The 22,132-nt window shown below is 38.5% G+C and overlaps 3 protein-coding genes across 6 annotated transcripts; all 3 read right to left on the bottom strand.

Annotated features, from left to right (window-relative positions):
• Nucleotides 1-203: 203 nt before the first annotated feature.
• On the bottom strand, nt 204-6,459 carry LOC306856385 (dynein light chain 2, cytoplasmic). 2 transcript variants are annotated; one of them, XM_079395650.1, is made up of 3 exons: nt 6,316-6,459; nt 4,132-4,268; nt 204-3,020 (listed from the first exon to the last, which is right to left on the bottom strand). In XM_079395650.1, exons 2-3 carry the CDS (start codon nt 4,261-4,263, stop codon nt 2,883-2,885), a joined length of 270 nt encoding a protein of 89 aa, XP_079251776.1. In that variant the 5' UTR covers nt 4,264-4,268; nt 6,316-6,459; the 3' UTR covers nt 204-2,882. The 2 variants fall into 2 exon arrangements, with proteins under 2 accessions (XP_079251776.1, XP_079251777.1); XM_079395651.1 differs by lacking the exon at nt 6,316-6,459 and adding an exon at nt 4,757-5,348.
• A 504-nt stretch (nt 6,460-6,963) lies between these two features.
• Nucleotides 6,964-11,373, bottom strand: LOC306856384 (serine/arginine-rich splicing factor 1B-like). 3 transcript variants are annotated; one of them, XR_013783014.1, is made up of 6 exons: nt 10,975-11,371; nt 10,359-10,537; nt 9,383-9,555; nt 8,800-9,061; nt 8,243-8,357; nt 6,964-7,593 (listed from the first exon to the last, which is right to left on the bottom strand). XR_013783014.1 is itself a non-coding variant. In XM_079395649.1 (4 exons), exons 1-4 carry the CDS (start codon nt 11,163-11,165, stop codon nt 8,873-8,875), a joined length of 732 nt encoding a protein of 243 aa, XP_079251775.1. In that variant the 5' UTR covers nt 11,166-11,373; the 3' UTR covers nt 6,964-8,872. The 3 variants fall into 3 exon arrangements, 1 of the variants encoding a protein (XP_079251775.1); XR_013783013.1 differs by having other exon boundaries at nt 8,243-9,061; XM_079395649.1 differs by having other exon boundaries at nt 6,964-9,061; nt 10,975-11,373.
• A 724-nt stretch (nt 11,374-12,097) lies between these two features.
• LOC306855791 (GPI transamidase component PIG-S-like) lies at nt 12,098-22,035 on the bottom strand. The gene is made up of 12 exons (XM_079394667.1): nt 21,993-22,035; nt 21,579-21,718; nt 21,380-21,491; nt 19,889-19,978; nt 17,203-17,294; nt 16,884-17,121; nt 16,659-16,801; nt 15,865-15,979; nt 15,636-15,781; nt 12,885-12,985; nt 12,587-12,797; nt 12,098-12,471 (listed from the first exon to the last, which is right to left on the bottom strand). Exons 1-12 carry the CDS (start codon nt 22,009-22,011, stop codon nt 12,193-12,195), a joined length of 1,686 nt encoding a protein of 561 aa, XP_079250793.1. The 5' UTR covers nt 22,012-22,035; the 3' UTR covers nt 12,098-12,192.
• Between the last annotated feature and the right edge of the window lie 97 nt (nt 22,036-22,132).

Below are 22,132 nucleotides of genomic sequence, written 5' to 3'. Positions count from 1 at the left end.
AATCTCCAAACAGGCCGTCTTTCGAAATGGGAGCATCCAAGAGAAAAGTTTTGTCCTTTCAATCATTTTTTTATGGATTACATGATATTATTCACACAATGGGAGTAAATAGATAATTTGGGAGTAAATACATAATAGCCTACATAATTTATTGATTCTCCTTAATTTTTTTTTCTTTTATGAATTTTCCTTTTTTACCGTATCATATAACATTTAGCTTGGACTATATTCACCAATGTCGTGTAAATATATTTGCAAACCATGCTTCAATGTATGAAACAAGTAGCCTAAGTTACTAAACACTGGTGATAGCTGTGAAACACAATGCCTTCATCATATCCAGTGACCTTTAGTAACTTGATTCTGGAAGTCTGGACACAAATATTTCAAACCTGCAACACTTTGGGTGTGTAATATCATTGTTGTTTTCATGTTTATTAATGTTTGTTCATATAATGCAGGGAACAGTTTTTGTCTGCAAAACCCCTTAAAATAAAATATTTACTTGAAATATCTCAGAGGAAGGTAATATTTCAATAATAATTGAACAAGACATTCACCTGTTTACAGTTATCTGATGTTAATGGTCACATTAGATAAATAAAATATTTAAATTTAAATGTAGTTTTATTTGACATTTTTATGATTGAATGAATTATTAGCTTTTTTTGATCAGCTCATAAACTCACTGCATTTCTTCCATTAAGCCCAGTTTGGGAAATCCTGGTGTAATATAATGTTTATTGCATTTTGTTGATGTTACATTTTTTTAAATATATTTTCTTTCTCTTTTTATATCAGTATGGCACATTTAATGGTAAGTTTTTTTTAAACAAGTTTGATAAAAAAGTAAACTAAACTAAAAGTAATTTTAAAAAGTAGTCACATTACACTGCCTTAAAATAAGTATCTTACTAACTCCAGCTGTCTTCATGTAATCTGTAATTAGTAACAGACTATATATATACATATACTGTGCCGTGTAAATACAAAATGCAGCTTTTAAATTATGATTTCATTTATTAAGGGAAAAAAGCTGTCCAAACTTTAAACAGTTATCTATTTCACTATAGGATACAGAATAGAACACATGCTTATTCGATAACTGTTTTATTTCCTATTTGGGTTTATGTATAGCCTATGCATTATTTTTAAAGATTAACCTGTTTTTTCCAAGGCATCATTAGATGCCAGTGTTTCCTATAATAAATATCCAAAGATTTGATTTAAAAAAAAAATCATAGCTTTCAAACAATTTCTTGCTATGATTTTAAATCTGTATTTAACTTTAAAACAATCTCAACGTAAAAAGATGTGCTACAGTCTGATTTTGTGGTGGCTGTGCTTTCAATACAATTATTATTCCTTTAATTCAAGATCTGATAACTGAAGCCCTTTCCCTCACTGAAGCCATTATGTACTTGTACCGTCATCTTTTGGTTCCGATTTTCATATACTTTTGCTTCAAATCAAAATTTGTAATGTTGTGATTCACCTTGTAGCTGGTTAGTTTGGTTCATGGTCTGTAACTCTGTAAGAAAAGACTGTGAAAGCAATAAGTGTCAAAAATACTTCAAATACTTGCATTCTGTACCACTTGCCACCGCCCCAATTGACTGTTTCAACTGGAAATATGTCAACATAGGAAAATGTCAAAATCCTTAATAGTGATATATATTTAGGTTGTATATTACTTAAATATATTTAGATTATTTTCCTGCAGGTTTTTGCAATTTATGAGCGTGGTGCGTGTAATTTATGTTGTAGAAAAGAATGTCTCTCCTGACTGGCTACATCACTGCATTTGAAAACACAGACAGCAGGCCTGCATTCAGCCCAGAAAAAACGGTGCAAAATGTTTATTGAACACCCTGTTCTGATGACGCAAGAGTTGCAACTATGGCAGCTGAGAAGGCCATTCTTTGTGTTCTTTTTGAAGAATTTTCGGAGTCTGATGAAATCGGTATAAATACGTGTTTAATACTGCAAAATAATTTAATTCAGCAGGCAGAGCTACAGAAAAGACTGAACTCATCACTGTATAAAATATTTAGAGTAGGACTGCCACTCACCTAGGAGGGCTTTTGTGTCATGACAAAGGAGTTTGCAAGGGCGACTGACATGTTTAAATATACACACTTTCATAAGGGCAAAAATGGGCATAAGCACCAAAGCCTTCAGTAAATGTGTGTCCTTGAAATTCAAGAGGTACTGTATCCCATTAATGACCCCTTGTTTCCAGACAGGCCTGCTCATTAGTAATTGAACCCAGCCTGCATTCTCCCTACCTCAGCAAAAAATGCACACAGCAAGAGCCCTTGTCTCCTGTGATAGTAAAGTTTGTTAAATTCTTGAGCTACACTTCAGTAAGAGGCAAATTAAGACAATTGATCATGTTACATTATAATGCAAAAAGAGGCGCTGTAATTTCATTTTACATCATATAACTGGGGTTAGGAACTAGAAATGGAATGCAGACAATCCTGTTTGGGTCTACAATAAAACAAATTAACTTTATACCCAAAATATGTATGACATATCATTCTTTAATATATAATTTAAAGGCAGCGGTCAAAGCATTTTGTACAACTTCAGTGCAAAACAAATTTGGACTTGGAAAAAACCTAACAAAAATCATCTTGTTGCGTCAACTCGTGCAACTACAAAAAGCAAAAAAAGTTACTGTATTGCAACATATACAAATTAAATAATATACACGGTCCATGCATTTATGCACAGCCTCTATAGCTAAATTCATGAATGTGTATACGGGAGAGAATGTAAGCTTGTGTCTGTGTCTGTAGAGTGTGGCTCAAGCCATCAGTGCGTCACAGTCCAGGTTTGGAGTTGATTTCCAACTTTCATGAACGACAGCGGTTCCCTCAGCCTGATTTGAAGAGCAGAATGGCCACTTGACCCAAGTAAAAGTAGATGAAATGCTTAGTTTCGTGCGTCACATAACTGCCAAAGTTCCGTCCCACAATACAATGCCATGTCGGATTATACTTCTTATCGAACTCCTGTTGAAAAGCAAGAACAGTAATTTATCCTTTTACTAGGAGCAACAGTCTTCTAGAAGGCCTGGGCTACAACAGTGTATAGTACCATATTAATGCATTTACATTATGATGTGCGTATTGCAAATGCATTAAAATAATGTACACTCTTCATTAAAAAGTAATGTTACATAATACATTTGAGGGGGTGGGAGCAATGAAACATTTAGCTGAGCATTAGTTTCAAAGTATTGAAGTGTACAAAATCAAGAGGTATTTGTTTCTATTTCACAAAAAACTATTTGAAATCAAACAATTAAAGGAATAGTTCACCTAAAAATGAAAATGCTCTCCCTCTCAGGCCATCCATGATGTAGAAGAGTTTTTTTTTTTCTCATTGGAACAGATTTGGAGAAATATAGTATTACATCACTTGCTCACCAATGGATCCTATGCAGTGAATGGGTGCCGTCAGAATGAGTCCAAAGAGCTGATAAAACCATCACAATTCACAAAGAAATCCTCCCGATTCCAGATGATCAATTAACATCATGTCAAGTGAAAAGCTGCATCTTTCTAAGAAATAAATGCATCGTTAAGGTGTTTTTAAACTTTAAACCGTCACTTCGGTCCAAAAAACAAGTCCATAATCAATAATACCGCCCTGTTGTCCTCTCAAAAATCCACCTCATGTTTGTTTAGAACGGTTAACAGTGCCATGTATATTTCTCTCCTAAATCAGAAGAGATGACTTTTCACTGGAGAAAGCAATATTATGGATAAAGGACTCATTTTAGCCAGAAGCAAATATTTGAAGTTAATGATAGGTTTATTACAAGCACATAATTTAATGCTTCACAAGTCACTACTAGAATCTATACGACTCCAGTTCATCAAGTAATGTTTTTATCAGCTGTTTGGAATCTCATTCTGACGGCACCCATTCACCACAGAGGATCCATTGGTGAGCAAATAATGTAATACTAAGGGTGAATACATTTTCATTTTTGGGTGAACTATTCATGCTGCTCTATCTTTCAAAGAATGAAGATAAAGTAGGAAATTATGTTTTAAAAATAAACTACTGTTGAAGTCTATAGAGGCGTCAATCGTAAATATTCTGTGGATGGGTGACCTTTTTGATATATGCAGCTATGTCCTTCTCAATGTTGTACTTCTCCATGGCCTGTGTGGCACAATCCACTGCATCCTGCTGCATGTCCTCAGACATATCAGCGTTCTTTATTACTGCCTTCCTGTCAGTCATGATGGCTGTGAATATGAAGAAAGAGAAAAGGCAAAGGGGATTCACTGACCGTCTGGGATATAGTCATAAGAACAATGAAGAACCTTGATCACGAAGCTGAATTAGCTACTTAAAGCTTTCTTGTTTAACAGTGCCACTATCATCGCACAAAAAATAAAACCTTCTCCTTAAAGGATTGCATCCCCACCCCCCATTTTAAAATCATGAAAAGGTACATTTTTGTTAAGTTGACAATGACAAAAATATCAAAAACTTAATTACATTTGAAAAGTTTGAAATATTTGCACACAGCCATCACTTACAAATAATTTTAAAAATAGGGTCCGGTTCACTATAATCGCTTGTCAGTTCTTTTAATGGCTAATTCGGATGTAAATGGTCTGCTCTGAGTTTACGGAGTCATCTACCTTTCCAATCAGCTTATTAAGGAACTAGTGCATCTACTAAAAAGGAAAGGAAACGTGCAGTCATGATTTGACAAAAAGGAGGCCACCTCAATCAGCTCCCTTTGCAAAAGACTCCCAGTGTTGGGCCCAGGAGAGGGAGAAGGTTGATGAAATCCATTCAGTGAGGAGGGAAATCAGATCTTTATCCAGCTCGATTTACTGACATGAAACTAAACCAAGGCCAACCGCATATGCAACAGAGGGGTCATGTGCATCAGAGACATTTCAAATCATCTGCATTCAATAAACTAACATGTAGCCTACAATTAAGAGATTGGCCGATATCGTTTGGGATGACTTATTTCAGCTTCAGAATAACCTAGAGTTGTGTTATTTTCTCCTATCCTCACTTAGTATGCAGACAACACTAAAACCACTTGTAGTTTAATTTCCCTGAACAGTTGCTCTATCAAAACATGCCAGCACTGCAAAATAGGCCCAACCAATTGCCTACATTTGGGCCAATTGCAGTTTTAATTTGATTTCTGCTTTTTGAAAACAATATATACATTAATTCTTAATTAAATATGTACAATAACAATTATCACAGCAGTTATTTTTACGTTTTTTACCTACCCCTGCTTAGTACGCAAATAAAACTAAAAGCCATTTGTAGGTTAACTTCCCTGAAAACTTTAAATAATGCAGCACTATAAAAACATCCCAACAAAATGTTTAGGACGGGACTATTCGTTTGACTAGCCAATGGCAAATGGAGGCTTGTTTAAAAAAAATTGGTCCCTTCGAATGTAAAGTAAATTATATAAATACATTTTTTTTATGTATAATTTAATTTATTAATAATAAAAAACGATTGATATTAATATAATAATCATTATTGTTACTATTATTGACAAGCTAATCATTTGGACAACTATAAATGTTTTTAAACAAAAATTTGCAAACAGATTTAGCAACATAGCAGATCTGATAACTGAAGTGTGAATATCTGCAATAATACTAGTCCGATAATCGGTTCGGCCATTTAAATTATAATGTACAGGATCAGTTGTATAAGTACCACGATGCTAGAGTTAAGAATTAAATTTGATTGGGTAGAATTAAAGTGAGAGTAAATTATGCTGCAAAGCACAATTAATAATTCACTTTGATCAGGTCATGAGAGGGAATCACACGAAGCTGATATAACTATTTGTTGCAAGCTGTGGCTATTTTTACACGTAACTTTCACCCAAGTGCTGCCATGTCAACAAAATACAGCGTTTGGCTGGACTGGTGTCTACAGAGGAGTCCATTAAAGCCACACGGCGCTGGTGTCCTCAGCATCTGCTCTCTCATGATCGGCAGAATTACGTAACATTTTCCTCCAGACGCCGAGCAGATCTAACTTTCATTTCACGCCACCGCCCTAATTATTATCTACAAAAACAATTTACGCAGCATATTTATTCTCAAAAAACGTCTCGAATCCAACAATAACAACAATTTAAAATAGAATTGCTGCAAAGTGCGAGTGCTGCGTCCATGATGCTTCATTTGAATACAGCACTAATTACGAAACTTCCCAAATATGCATTATTTTTCTCACGAGCTACATGGTCAAAACTTCGGATGCATGCGTAGTAAATAAATGCACATAGCTCACCCTCTTTTGATGGTTTTACTCTGGACTACTGTTTAACGCAGGCTTTTTTGAGCCGCTGTGTTCACGCTTGACTTCTCTAACCACTATTTCAGTCGTAACTCTACACATGCGGCTGCGCTCGTAACTCATATCCAACTTCGCGTCACGAAACCCGTGGAGACCCGCCCACCGCACTGCACCGGCTCTCTGATTGGCTCACGTAGATCCTCTCCCCGCGTGTTACGAGCGTTTTCCACTAGCTTCTCACTGCCCGCATTTTATTTCATCCCACAATGCACCAGGGCCCGTCTGGACTCAGAATCCCACATCCTCAGGCTAAAGGTATTGATTCCTGTGAGATATTATCCGATTTGTTTATCACACTATATGAGAGGTCGTTTATATGTAACTTACTGGTTACTAAACATTTAAATATTGTTCACATTTGGAATCAACCAAGCATAATTTCATAACATAATTTACAAGTTCATATTTCAACATACTAATCTACAGCTATATGTAAAGACAATGTGTTGCTTTGTGTGTCAAACTGCTCGTTTAATTTACTATGCAATTAACTCAAAATCTTGCATAGACACATATTTGAATGTTTAGTGTGTGAGTCAGAATGCAAGTTAAATATTTCTAGAAAAACGAAGCAAAGAAAACATAATTGAACATTCAATCTTTATTTAAAGAAGGGTGAAAGAGAGAGAGAGAAAAAACACACTACAATCTATAATAATAATGTAGCCAATTGTGGGGGGAAAGAAACGCCACTGCCAACACAGCAAATGCCAACATAAATTATTTGAAAGGTAATTTTTGAAACCCTAAATAAACTACAACATCCCCCTGAAAATGTGCCTATTATCCCACCCTCCCTCGAATTCCCCCCTATTTACCACACTCCTCATGCCGATTCCATCCAAAGCAACTGATCCAGCCTTCTGGTTCCTTGCTCTGCTTCTTTATACCAAAAAGCAAATCTCGCAAAAATAAAAGAGGCACCTGGATCCCTTCTGCGCGCATCAATGGGCTCCACGGAAAAAGAAAAAAATGAATTTGGTTCTAGAGAAGCCAATTACGACGTCAAGTATCCTTTAATTGTGGTTTGGTGGGGGGGATGCGGGGCTGGGGTTGGGATCCTCTCCTATGGTTCCCGTTCCCGGTAAATTGATCCCGCTCCATGCATGTATCCATCCTTATCCTAATCCTAATCCTGCTCCTGATCCTGAACTGATCCAATGATCCGGCTCCAAGGATCGGGATACAGTGAGCCCCTCCTCCAATCCAAACCTTTGAATACCAGCAAAATCAAAAAGAGGGAGGTAACAAGTTAGAATCACAGCTAAATGAAGAGCTTCTATTATTGAAAGCTTCTATAAATAGATCATAGGAGCGGTATTTGTTTTCTGTGTAAATTACAAAAAAGGATACCAGACTATGATACGCTCTCGAAGAGGTTTAGAGCACCACCTAAACACATTAAATTGTGCTTATTCATTGGAAAAACAAGCGAATCTAACCTAGAAAAAAGAGACTTCCTCGACAAATACACAATTTACATGAGAACAACTTCACATGGCAAGCCTTTATCTTGTCTAATGATAAATCTACATGAGAGTTCAATAGTGGCCTAATCCCAGCACATTTTAGACAACAGGCAAAAATGGTTTTGTATTTAAAAATGAAACACCCAGAAAAAAAAACAAAAAACAATGCTGTCTTAATGTACGCACAAGCATTGCAACATCCAGACAGCACACATGCATGCTTAGCAGCAATGACCAGTGAGAAAAGGAAAATTAAACAGGGAAGGGGAGTGTTGTGAAGGGAGGAAGAATGGCAAAGCAAAACTAATGTGTTACTGAACAAAGAAAATCCAGAGTACTGGAAGTCTATAGAAAAACAACTGCCTTTTTGAAGGTATTGCTTGCCGTCATACCATTGCCTCCTTAAATGAAATGCCTGCTCCTCCTCCTCCAAATATCCTAATATGAATGAACTGTGCTTCAAAATCCTTTATTCCAAAGCTTTCTTTAATCCTGCTCTTCTGTTGTCTATAGAAAGACATGAAAAGGTAAAAGTAGAACAGTTTTCCAACGAAAAAATAATCCCACCCCAGAAAAAGCCAGTAATGAAGCATCATTAACAAAATAACAGTAGCAAATTAATTAGTCACACATACAACTATTTAAAGCATTTCAACATGTCCCTTGTATCAAATATTACTATATAAGGGATGAGTGTGAAGATCCAGTTAAAATGGGAATGCAACACAAAGACACAAAGGGGTCATGGGATAGGAGACAAAAAAAGAAAAAGAAAAGGATTGACAGAAAAGAAAGGAGAGAAAGAAGAGCATCTACTTAGCTACACATAGCTGTCATTAGCAGAATGACAGTCAAATAATAATAAAAAAACAACTAACAAACCAAAGATGAGAGAAAGCAAACTGGGGAAAGTGGAGAGACAAAACAAGTCAAAAGAGCAATGAAGTACAACGGTGGGTCCAATAGAGGGCGACACAGGGTGTATATGATTGTGGCCAGCCAGCTAGCTGGAATGTGGATGTTTAGGTGCGGGAACGGGAGCGGCTGTGGCGGGGCGAGTAACGCGGCGATCCTCGGCTGCGGCGTGGAGAGTAGCTGCGACTGCGGCTGTTGCTCCGGCTGCGACTCCTGCTGCGGCTGCGAGAGCGCGAGCGCCCGTAACTGGGGCTGCGCGGGCCATCCACCTTTACGCGAATGTAAGCCGTCTCTCCCTGAGGAACATAAACGGGACACTTTCTTACAAAGAACTACCAGGTTTCAGGTTACTCCTAATTCATGACTCACTTGGCGAATTTAAAAGAGGTAAATGTTTTTTTTTTTTGGAGATTTAGCACTACACCAAATTAAACATCCTTCTAGATGTGGCCCACTGACAAAATCACTTACATTCAAAAGAGCCATTCCATGGATCCTCCTAGTCCATGTGGCTCCATCATGGGTCTCTGACATCAAGCTTACCTCGATATTTCCAAATCCTTAAGCTATGCCCTGTCCTGTCCAATGGCGGTCTACGTTTACAAACTCACACCTACCTCATGTGACCGGAACTTAGTGTTATCCAGCTTTCGAACGGCGTAGGTCATGTCTTCTTTGCGCACAAACTCCACAACGCCGGTGCCGTCTCGGAAAACGTCAGCATAACATACATCACCTGCTTCACGCATGTGATCCTTAAGGTCCTGCCAGCTGCCACTAGGAGGAAGTCCTGGACAGAAAAAAATTTTAACCATTACATAAGTAGATCCTTCTCTTAATGGACAGCACAGAATCATTACGCCAATTTCAAGACCATTTCAAGAAAGCAGTAAGACAGAAATCCTGGTTTTGCATACCCAGGTTAATTTGTGGGTACTTTTGCCAATAGCTACGGGAGCTTTCCTGCGGTGCAAAAGCTCCTAATGATATCTCACCATTTAAAGATAGTAATGCATGCGTAATAGTTTCTGCAATTAAATGTATATTTATTTTACATCATATTTACTAAAATAATTATATATTTGAACTTAATAAATTTGTAAAATAAACAGATTTATGCTTTCCTTATTCTGCAAATAAAAAAGTGATGAAAAACAAAGTAAATACTGTAATCTGGTTAGTCTGTGCATTTTTTTCCCCTCAAGTAAGGACCAAGTAACGCTAATATGTGCACAGTGCATATGATATGTATATGAAAGCTGCCAAACAGAAAAAGAAAAAAAACAAACACTATTAAACATTAAAGAATACTAATTGCTGGACTACACTACACATCTTTCAATATCAGAACAAATTTTTAAATACCAGGCAACTTTTTAAATGATTCTAGTGAAAAAAAATTGACAAACTAAATGACTGAGGATCACAGAAAACAACAAACTCATGCAGAAATGTAACCTCTCAGCTAGCAGACACATGACAAATGAAAATAAGCACTAAAATAAAAAGTTGGAGTCCACATCCATACACTTATGTGTGAAAGGACCCTGTGTTGTATGACAAAGATGCGAGACACTATGGCTGTCCACTCACCTGACACTATGACCCTGTACTCTGAACGCCTGGATGGAGGGCCATATCTGCCTCTGGGAGCTCCAACTCCACCACCTCCACCTCTTCCACCTCCCCTTCCACTCCTTGGAAACTCCACTCGAAGACGATAGCCATCATAGTCATAGCCATCTCGTCCATACACAGCATCCTCTGCATCTCTGTAGACAGACAATATCAGTGGTGCACGATTATATAATCCTCATGGTTCAAGGGCAAGACCGTTTGCGCATGCGCAGAATTTTATCCTCTCAATCCAAACATGGTACAATCGACAGTGGTACTAACAAAATTAGAGCATTTCATTAAAATATACTGCATACTTAGGAGTTTTGTATACTGCTCAGAATGTTAGCTTAGCTGATGTAGATACGTTACTTAAAACTTCCCTACTAAAGTGTTATTTTGATCTAGCTGCCTCATAAGAGCACTTAATTTAAAAGACTAGTATAAAACACGTATTTATATCATATAATAAGTTAAGAGAGATCAAGAAGTTAAGAGAACATTGTCTTGTTGTGTATTCGTTAGCAACAAATATAAGTTACATGTAGCTTCGGGCTAGGCTAGTTTTGTTAGTTTGCGTGTTTAACGTTACCTCGGGTCCTCGAACTCCACGAATGCAAACGGCGGACCTCCTCTTCTGTTTTTAAGGTCGATATCCCGAATGGCTCCGTATTTATAAAACACATCCTCTACGTCCTTGGTGCGAATATCTGGTGGTAAATTACCAACGTAAATCCGACAGTCGTTGTTCCCTGCAGGCCCTCGAATTACACCGCCAGACATTTTCAACCAAAAGTTACGCAAACGACGTAGAGAATTTGTAACGATTCGTCAGGTGACAGAAAATAAATCCGTTAGCACGGCTGTATCTATATAAGTTCGCCAACCAATGCTATTGGTTATATTCAAAACGTTTATTTCTAAAGAAAAACAATATCCCTCCCAATATGGCGCCGTCCCTTTCTTTCTCAACACACGCTCGTGACTGCGCGGAGCTACGCGGAAGGATACGTGCTTGGCAGTACTGCGGCAGCTTTCGTGAATTAAACTGAAACTGTTGTTTTATTTCGCTTTTTTTTAAACCCGTATGAATTTTTCTTCCTATGTTAGGCAGAATGTGAGGGACTTGCAGCCTCAGTTACACTTACATTCTGAAATGGTCTATCTTTAAAATTGATGAAGGGTCATTGAGAGTATGAAAAATACTTTCACTTAGTCCCTAGCAAATTTGGTTTTTACTTCAATTGTAAAACAAACAGTTCAGACTGTATCTTTCACATTAGAAATTCAAACTGAAAATAATTCTCATGGCATCATTCCTGGATCTCTATACAAACCCATTTTAAAGTTAACACACATCAACCCAAACATTCAGAGAAATTATAAGAAGGTTTTTTTAGCTTGCATTTGATTTTTGTTGCGACTATGAACCCCTTGAAAAACAAATCACAAAATGCCTACTAATTCCTCACAAATCGAAATGAAACTGAGATCATGACCCAGTTGTTAAAACAAGACATGCAGTGCAACCGCTTAATGTGGACGAGAAACCAGATTTCACACTGCACTTTTATTCACACTGCAGAATCAATCTTTTCACTCATTCATTGTTCACAAGCTGCCTTTGTAAATTTAAGCATATAATCCAGATTTCATATCAGTTTTTTTCATCCGATGAGAGACTATTGGTCTAATAAATAACATGTAAATGCACACCACATGCATCATCTTTTAATGAATCAGTGTGTTTTTTGAACATGCTACACAAATGCAGCTGTTAGTGTGTATGCATCAAACAAGCCGTGGTTTCTCAGTCCCTTTTGGCTTGTTTATCTGCTCGCCTTTTCTTAGCTTCACTCACAATTTTCAGTAGCGAGAGCACAATAGGTACACACATGGGTAGGAAAAGAGGAATGTAGATGGCGAATTTCTGATCGTCTGGAAAATAAAGAAGATGCAAAAGAGAGGGGTCGAAAAAGGCCCTCTCTGAAGCCAAAATGGCCTCCCTGCTGTACTGAAGCGCAAAGGCCAGGTTCCCAGCTTCCAACTCTGCGACAGCAGACTGGAGCGACGTCACTGCACTGGAAACCTGTGCAAGAAGTAATAGCAATATTGTGCATTTTACAATTCCTACTGTTTAGGACAAAATGTTACAGTGGAGCTATTTCATTATGTGATGAGCTATGAACATCTGGACTTCCCACCTGCTGCGCGATGTTGTCATTGATGACGATGTTTCCAATCTGGTCGAGGAGCTGAGCCAGCGAGGTGATGGTGGTGCTGGCGGTGGCGATGTTCTCCACACTGCGGCTCCACAGGAGTCGGTCCAGCTCCCAATCAGCCAGTCCAGCGCTGCCTGGATTCTGCAGCACAAAGCCTGTGGGAGGATGAGTATGCTGCACTCCTAGCATGAGCCTAGAAACAAAATGATAAAGAAAGTGAAATGAAACACTTTCATCTGGGCAAAACAGGACTTTTACTTACATATGTGAAAGTACTAACCGTAACTGTGCCAAAAACACGCCCATCACTTTAGCCATATTAATGTTGATATCTACAGGACGTTCATCTTCAGGTCCGTACATTTCATTCACATTGTACACCTGGGGACACCGATGAAAGACATGCCTGTTTGCAGCATCCAGCACATTCACTTTATTTAATATAATTCACTATTTAAAGGGGTCCTATTATGCTTTTTCACTTTTTGAATTTTAGTCAGTGTGTAGTGAGTATGTTTGGGCATAAAAAAGATCTACAAAGTTACAAATCTCAAAGTCCACTCCAAAGGGAGATATTTCGTTTTAAAAAATCCCTTTTCAAGAACTACAACGAACGGCTCGTTTGGACTACAGCATTGTTTTCTGGGTTTTGTGATATCACAAAGCGGCTCATTAGAATATCATTAAAATAAATCCCACCTAAGGAAATTCGAATGGTTGGGGGGTGAGGTTGTGGTTAGAAAGCTTGGTTGAGTGCATCAGACAAGACGACAATGAAGAAGTGCTGATGTAGCATCAAGTTTTCGTAAGTTATTACACATGCACCTGAATAATTATACCATCCTGCAGATTTCAGTTCCAACCCTGCTCCAACACACCTGTCTGAAATTAACTAGTAGCCTTAAAGACCTTGATTAGCAGGTTCAGGTGTGCTTGATTGGGGTTGGAACTGAAATCTGAAGGACGGTAGCTCTCCAGGAGCAGGGTTGGAGACCCCTGATATAAATAAATTCAGCTGCAATTCATGTTATAATGTTACAATTAAAGAACAATAAACATAATACCTATTACGTTACACTTATCTGTACATAGTAAATGCAGTTATTTTTAAGCAGTTGTTGACATCCTATCTAAAACGTGATTTAGCCAAAAAAAAAAAAACAATAACATTACCACTCTAATATGTCTTGCAATATCAGTGCGTGCAAAGGTTCTGCATGATCCTCTTGTTCAATATTCTCGGGGTCTGAATCTGGCTCAAATTGATATGGCAATATTGACACCATCCTTAACTATACCGGAGCAGATGGAACTTGCTGCTTTGGCAAGGGGTAGGGCAGTACTGAAACGCCATCTAAGCTGTTCGCCAATCACAACGCACTAGGACAGCTAACCAATCACAACACATTTAGTTTTTCGGAACGCAGGCCTTCATCAAACCCGGAACTAATCGAGCTGTTTGTGCAAGGCTGGGGAGAAAGAAATATTGTAATAATGTAAATTATGTGAAAAATAATGCGTTTTTCGAACCACCAAGCATGAGAGCATGTTCTAGTACACCCCCAATACAAAAACAAGACTTAAAAAAAAATAATAATAGGACCCCTTTAAAGGTGATCATGAAAATCTGACGAGCACAGAACACTAGAGTCCCAGCCTCAGAGGAGACAAGAGAGCAGTGGATTTGATTTATTTACTGTATATTACGCTGCTTTCACACAGATCAACTATAAACATGCAATTTCTTTCCCAGCTGTTCACCTTCACAGACATAATCATTTACACATTTACATTTATTCATTTAGCTGACGCTTTTATCCAAAGCGACTTACAATTGCTATATAGGTCGCACGCCTCTGGAGCAGCTAGGGGTTAAGTGTCCTGCTCAGGGACACATTGGTGTCTCACAGTGGATTCGAACCCGGGTCTCTCACACCAAAGGCATGCTTCTTATCCACTGCGCCATCACCACCCCGTAATCAACTGTTTTTGTAACTCGTATTTTTAACAAACTTGTGTGGATGTGACAGTTCAAGTGCAATAAGACATGAAAAAGAACCTTTATTTTTTTTTTACTCGCACGCTGTGTGACAGATGCTTTCTGTGTGCGTGCATCGGATGTATGCGTTCAGAAAACCGTATATCAGAAGTCTAAACTGATATGGCTTGTCAGGCGTGTCAGGAAGAAGCTGTGCGTTTCTAGGCGAAAGCAAAAGCACTTTATTTGGCCTTCCGAAAGTAGATGCATTTAGGAACCATTAAGATTACTTACAACAGAACAGCAACGCATTTTATGGACAACAGTTTCGTGAACCTAGGAGAGGAGGTAATTCTGACTTTGCTATGACAATCTGGCACTTCTGAATCAGCGACTATAAGTAGGCTATGTTTTGTTATTAGTTTAAGTATTTGCTATTGACTGTTCAAATGCGGAGTTTCGCACGTCGTGTGTGTGTGTGAGAGAGAGAGACAGGGTCACATCACAGCATATCAGCTATCTTAATCGCGGTTTGTGTGTGTGTGTGCGTGCGAGAGAGAGACACAGGGTCACATCACAGCATAGTGTACAGCCCATCAGAAATCATCTTAATCGCGGCTTGTTTGCAAACACATACGAGCATCATCACTGTGTCTGTCATGCGACTCTGTTCCCCTTTCGGGCTTGAACTGATGGTAAAACTAAGGACATTATTAACTGTCTTTACTTTAAATTTGAAAGCTGAAGCTCGCGATTATGGAAAGGGGCGTTACATTTCCGACGCGGCTTGTGGTGTTCGGCCAATCACAATGCACTGTGCCAGTTGGCCAATCAGAGAAGACTGTGCTTGTTGGAAGGAGGGACTTTGTAGAAAACAAAGTGTTTGAAAGAGGCGGGGCATAGAAGACCTACAATAATGTACAGTATTTGAAAAATAATGTGTTTTTTGAACATAAAAGCATGTCAACATATTCTGTTACACCAAATACACAAAATAATGATCTTTAAAAAAGCATCATATGACCCCTCTAAGTGAATATATTTGGACAGTACCATAATGCCGCCCCAACGAGGGCTGTGGAAGGCGTTAGAGGGCACCTCCCGTTTGCTGTGGTCTCTGATGAAAAGAGGAGAGTGGTGGGCATCTGGCACATATAGCAAGAAGTTCAAGACAGGGTTAGAGGAAGCTGCATTGGAACCTGTGTGAAAGAGAATACCAGCATGTGTAAATCTACATGAGCATAAAAACCATTCATCACATCAGTTATAGCTCAAATCTCACCTAGTCTGGCCTCAACAGGGTTGATAACATGTGACAGGCTGTCCGCACTGAGTGTATAGGCTGACACACTGTTGTCATATCGAGGGTTCACACCCAGAACAGCATAATACAGAATCTGAAAAGAACGACAAATAGCAGAGGAGAACTTTGGGCAGTATTTACAAAATATTATATCAAGAATGAGAATTGCTAATTATTATATACAACACAGAAATATACATAATGATAGTTATATTTGTTCAATGTTTGCTAAATGGAACTCAGTGGAAAGCTACTGATATATTAAATAACCACACAGTAATACCAAATTATTCAATTATATTTAAATGAATTTAAATTAAAGGAAAGATAATTTATTTTGTTTGAAAGTTGATGAACGTAAACCAAGAAACAAAGGAAGTCATAATGGAATAATAAATCTGGCATTAGTGAGCAACTTCATATTTAATGTTTAATATGTAAAGAATAAATATAAAAAAAATCAATAAATAAAAACATATCAATACAACTAATTATAAGATATTAAAATTATGACTAAATGCTGACTGAATGTGTCAATGTTGTAAAATATCCTCATGCACCACTCCATGTTTCTTCATTTCTCTCATGTGTAAAAACACAAAGCAGCTCTAATAGCTGTGCAAATTTATCTGTTGTTGTATAAACAGTACAGCAAATTCTCTACAGGTTAACACATTTGTAACCATTGCAAGGTACAAAATATTCCGTCAGCCCTGTGAAAAGTCACATTTGTTAGAGACCACACAAACTACAATGTAATTGTTCTTAGGTACCTGCGAGTCCACTGAAAAGTTGGCTATAGGGGCAAGTTTGTGCAATAAAGGCTGAATGTAGCTTTGAACGGCGCCTTCGATATCCCAGTTTAGACTGTGTGACTTTGGGTCTGGGTTGAGCAGACTGAATGTGATCTCGTAGCCTAAGAGAAGTCAAAATTAGATTAAGATAATTAAATGAGTATGCTATTGAGAAAGCAAGCCAAAATAAGGGATAATACTCACCAGGACTGGATTTGATGGCCCTCATGCTGTCTGCCATACTCTCCTTAGTCACTTTGGTCAAGCGGACACGGTTGCTCAGAGCAGCTACTATATCCTGGTGACTAAAGGACATGGTGCTTACCACCTGCTCCACCTCCACGTCCAGATTTGATAGGATTTCCTTCAGACTCCAAGAACTTTTAAAGGGAGGAGAACGTAGCAGCGCAGTGCGCCGTTGCCCCACGTACACTTTCACATCCTGAAAGTAAACAGACAGAATGAACATGAGCTTCAGAATTGATTTCAGCATGTAAAAATACACAAATGCTCTGAATCTTACCTCTGGCAGGAGGATGGAGGACTCAGGGATCACATATACAACCACAGACCCACAAGAACTCTCAGAGAGCATGTGTAGGGATAGATCTGCCTCTGTGGAGGGAGAAGTAAACAGCTCAGTCCATAGTACCAATATAGAAATGAATTCACATTTTAAAATGAGTGATGGGACAGGAAGAAAACCGAAGAAACCCAAAACGGCTCATTTTAATATTTACTATAATAATACTACTTTACTTTTTTTATTTTATTTTATCTATATTTCAGGGACAATACATATTAATTATGCAAAGAATAAATATAAAATGTGCCAAATTTAGCCACAGTGGCTAATTTCCAACTGTTGTGTCTGGGCAGATGGTTGATAAAAGTAAAAAGATTTCAGCGCTTACACTAAAATCCTTATAAATGTTCACAATTTCACAACAACCATTTTTTTAAAGGGGTCATATGACGTTACTAAAAAGAACATTATTTTGTGTATTTGGTGTAATGCAATGCGTTTATGCGGTTTAAGGTAAAAAACAAACAAACATTATTTTCCACATACTGTACATTATTGTTGCTCCTCTATGCTCCGCCTTTCTGAAATGCATCGATTTTTACAAAGCTCATTGTTCTGAGAAGCGAGGCGTGCTCTGATTGGCCAGCTATCCAGTGCATTGTGATTGGCCGAATACCTCAAGCGTGAAACAGAAATGTTACGCCCTTACCGTATTGTGATGTCGTATCCCGGCGCGACGACACAAAAACAATGAAACCCATTATAAATAAGGCATTTGTTGCATCCAGTGGGGACATAATTACTGATTATAATGACTTATACTATCTTTTTATGTGTCGCGTTGCATCGTGCCGTGTAAACATTACCATGTCTGCATTTGTGATCGGAGAAACAACAAGCACTACTCTACACTAGGGCTGTGTATTGGCAAGAATCTGGCGATACGATACGTATCACGATACAGGGGTTGCGATACGATACATTGCGATACTGTAAGCAAGGCGATATATTGGGATATTTCTTATTTTAGGAATAGGATATATATTTTTTAGGAAAGCTGTCATTAAGAACACACCACCATATGCAAACCTTAGCAAAAAATAAATAAAAATAGTTTAACCAGAACAGACTGCAGAACACACTGGGATCTGCATTTGCAATAATCAGTCCCGATAACATTCAACATTATTGAACCACTTTTTGTGCAGTACGAGTAAAGGGGGAAATATTCAAGTGCTTGCATGATTCTTTAGTTAAATGTATGTATAAAATGTATTTTATAAAAAGAAAAATATATATTTATAGACTCTACTTTAAAGTTTCACAGTTTAAGTTTACAATTGTGACATACAATGTCAAAACATTTGATCTGAACAAAAAAATGACATCTGCTTAATATCAATGAAAAATAAAGTGCTTGCAGGATTCCTAAAGAAAACAAAACAATTGTAAAACAATCAAATAAATACAGATGTTAAACATTCTCAGAACTTTTTAACTTGGATTTCACAGGTTTGTCAGTTTGTATTTATGTTCCGCGTGGAATCGCCGAGACCGCAACGCGAACTATATTAACGCTAACATTAGTGGAGTGCCCTGATGCTAGTATTTCCTGTCACTGTTTAAGTTCAGAGATGAAGACTAGCGGTCGGGATATGAACTCAAAACGAAACAACTGCCATGAATCTTGTATGATTTGTTTTTTTTATATATATCGATATTCCGTTTTGGAGAATCAATACAGTATCGCCAAACAAAATATCGCGATATTCACGTGTATCGATATTTTCTTACACCCCTACCCTACACTGCTCAAAACTCGCGTTTGAATCGTCAGTGGCAAATTCTTTAAATAAGAAAACGTTTACAGGCTGCGAGTCAGAAACGCCAGACTGTCCTTGGTTGCAAAGTTGGAATTGCCCCACTTTATAGAAACAGCCTTTGTGCACAGCTGGCATTGTAGGCTACTCTCCCAGGTTCAGGAAATAGCCCTCCGTAAAATACGCTGCACACACTCTAATATTTGGGTTGAACTGTTCTGGAACAGTGTTGTAAATACAACTTTACCACTGATTTCTAGTTGTGTCCTCTTTTAGAAGCCCAAACAAAGTACTTTCGCTTTCACAACGAAACACAGCGTCTCCAGGACATGGCGGCGGCAGCAACAATAGTACAGCAAGAATAATAGTTACACCTTCTTTCTTTGCGTATACATTTGGCCAGTGTTATGCAAATCTTCCCACACGGTGACGTCGACGTTTGAATGAGTCGTTTTAGTGGGGCAAGTCTTAACTTTGATAAAGAATATCTCTTTGGTTTTGAGACTTTAGTCTTTGCAACTTCAGGGATCTTATCTATCAGCTTGTAACACTCCAGAGAAAAGAAAACTTGAAATTGCATATGACCCCTTTAAGAGAAACCACAATGATTAATTAGTTCTGTTGGGAGTCTATTCAAGTTTTAAGGGCTCCTCTGAAAGCAAAACATAATGGATAAGAAGAAGAAGAAGAATATTTAATGTATAAGTGACTGCAATTGTTCTTCCCTCAGTGGGAATTATTACAACTAAAATATTCTATAATCTGTCAGTATAGTCAATATATCCTTATTAAAATTAGACAATTTAATTGGTATTAATAAATAATTAAATCATCATTTATCAGTAACAATAAATTCACTCAACCTGCAGCAGTGGGCTGATTCAAGGCGTCTTCCTCCATTATAGTGGCAGTGCGATATCTGGTTTCATATTTGTACCGCAAACCTGTTTTAGCTGAAGAGGAAAAGAGAGCAATGTGTTTTGTTCTGGATATCAACATTTCTGTTCTTTGTGTTTACAAATTTGTTGCATGATGAATGTGACTGATACTGCGTGCGTTACACTGGCTTCCGCCTTCTAGCCATGCTCTTCCGTTAAAAAGAGGTGCAATAGTCCAGACTTCCAAAATATGAACTTTAATCCGGTTGATAGAAGTACAAATTTGACAAGTATTTATGCATTTGTGTGGGGGTGTGTGTGTGCATATGGAACTGTCTGTGGCCACAATAACGACTGAGTTGCATGTAATTGTGTTTGCGATTGAAGCTTAACCTGAGGAGGCATCTGTGGCATTGAGCATGACCTGGGAATCTGCCTTGACTGTACACCTGGTGGAAACCCTGACACAAACACTGGCGCGGATGCTGGGCGAGTAAATTGCATTGGCGGTAAGGCAGAGGAAGTCCTTGGATTCTGCTGATTGTCTACGTGTTGAGCTAACTGTGGAGCAGACTGAATCAGTTCAGAAGGCTTATCAGGCTTTGGACGACATAGGACCGAAATGGGGGAATGAGTCGGTTCACTTTCTAAGTGACATTCAGGATTGAAAGGTAAGGGAGAGGGATTTTCATGATGCAGAGAAGAGCTCTTTTCATATGAAACACGTCTCACACTGTCCATTTCTACCTGCAAATCTCTCATTTCACCAACCAGTCTCTTAAACCGCGTCTCTAAATGTTGCCATCCTGACTCATTGTCTCTGCTGACACTGATAGCTGGTGTCGAGGTCGTACGCATCACTTGATGGTGGGGGAAGATCTCTGTTCTTGCTTGGTTAAATTCCATCAACACTGGAGGGATGTTCTGATGTGGTGGATAGCTGTACACGAAGTCCTCCAGATAGGTTGGTGGCCTCCGGATGCGGGCTGGCCGAGGACTTGGTGGCTGATCATCATAATCGTCTCTGGACGTTGCCATGGCGTAGTTAGCGAAGATCCGGCTCGAAGGACCACTTTGTGACTGATACTGCGTGCGTTACACTGGCTTCCGCCTTCTAGCCATGCTCTTCCGTTAAAAAGAGGTGCAATAGTCCAGACTTCCAAAATATGAACTTTAATCCGGTTGATAGAAGTACAAATTTGACAAGTATTTATGCATTTGTGTGGGGGTGTGTGTGTGGTTTCTTGTCAATAACGCACACAACAAGCACAAATTATAACGATCACAAAGAACAAACTTCACTCCTCTCAGATGCACTTAATCTGAGCCAGTATGACCCTGACAAATTAAAGTGGTTATAGACCACACCCCATTAGTTATTTTCAGTCCCATACTGCCATCTATTGGCGCATTTGTGTAACTTAGAGAACTTTGTACAATGAAGCTTCCAAATAGTTTCAGAAATTGATCACTTACCATCAACTTGGTGCTCCTTTTCATTGACATGACTAAGTGGAAACTTTTTCTGCTGTTCTGGGGTCAGTGTTCCTCGAGAGAAGACCACCTCGATATCAACACTTAGCTGAAGCTGTCAAAAACACGATAATGTGTCATTTCTGAACTTATAGATTCACAAGCATGATTCTGACTTGAGGAAGGACGAAGTGCGTGTTACCTGGAGGGAGTCGAGTTGGCTGATCTCAGAGAAAGGCAGCCAGGCGCGGTAGGTCTCTGTGGTCTTCCACCAGAGAGGGATGCCCACCATAATGACCACTGCAGCGATGGCAAGGGCAGCATATCGCCCTCGCTGCTTTTCTGTTATCACCAAAATGAAATAGTAGGAAATAAGACTAAACAGGAAGTAAATATTCATTGAAATTGAGGAAAACATCAAATATCCATTATTCATTCACAAAAACATAGTGAGGAGTGACCCAGCCATGACATGCTTAACATAACTAAGCTAGCGATACGCTGACATTTGGCTTTAGCGTTATGTACTTTTAAATGAACATTTGTGGCAAAAAAAAAAAAAAAAGTGAACACTGAAATAATTTCGAATCGTCTTGAATAAATGCACAGGACTCACCAAGCTGCAGGGCTGCCATTGCTGTGTGAAATCACTACCGCATAACCAGCTATTGGAGGATTCTATCCAATCAGAAGACAGAGGACACAGAAGCGTCCAATTGGAGTTAAAGGGGGCGGGTTTAGTGTCACTCGCACTTC

Source organism: Barbus barbus (genome assembly GCF_936440315.1).
Source record: "Barbus barbus genome assembly, chromosome: 36".
NCBI lineage: Eukaryota > Metazoa > Chordata > Actinopteri > Cypriniformes > Cyprinidae > Barbus > Barbus barbus.
This window is presented reverse-complemented; position numbering and strand designations above follow the sequence as displayed.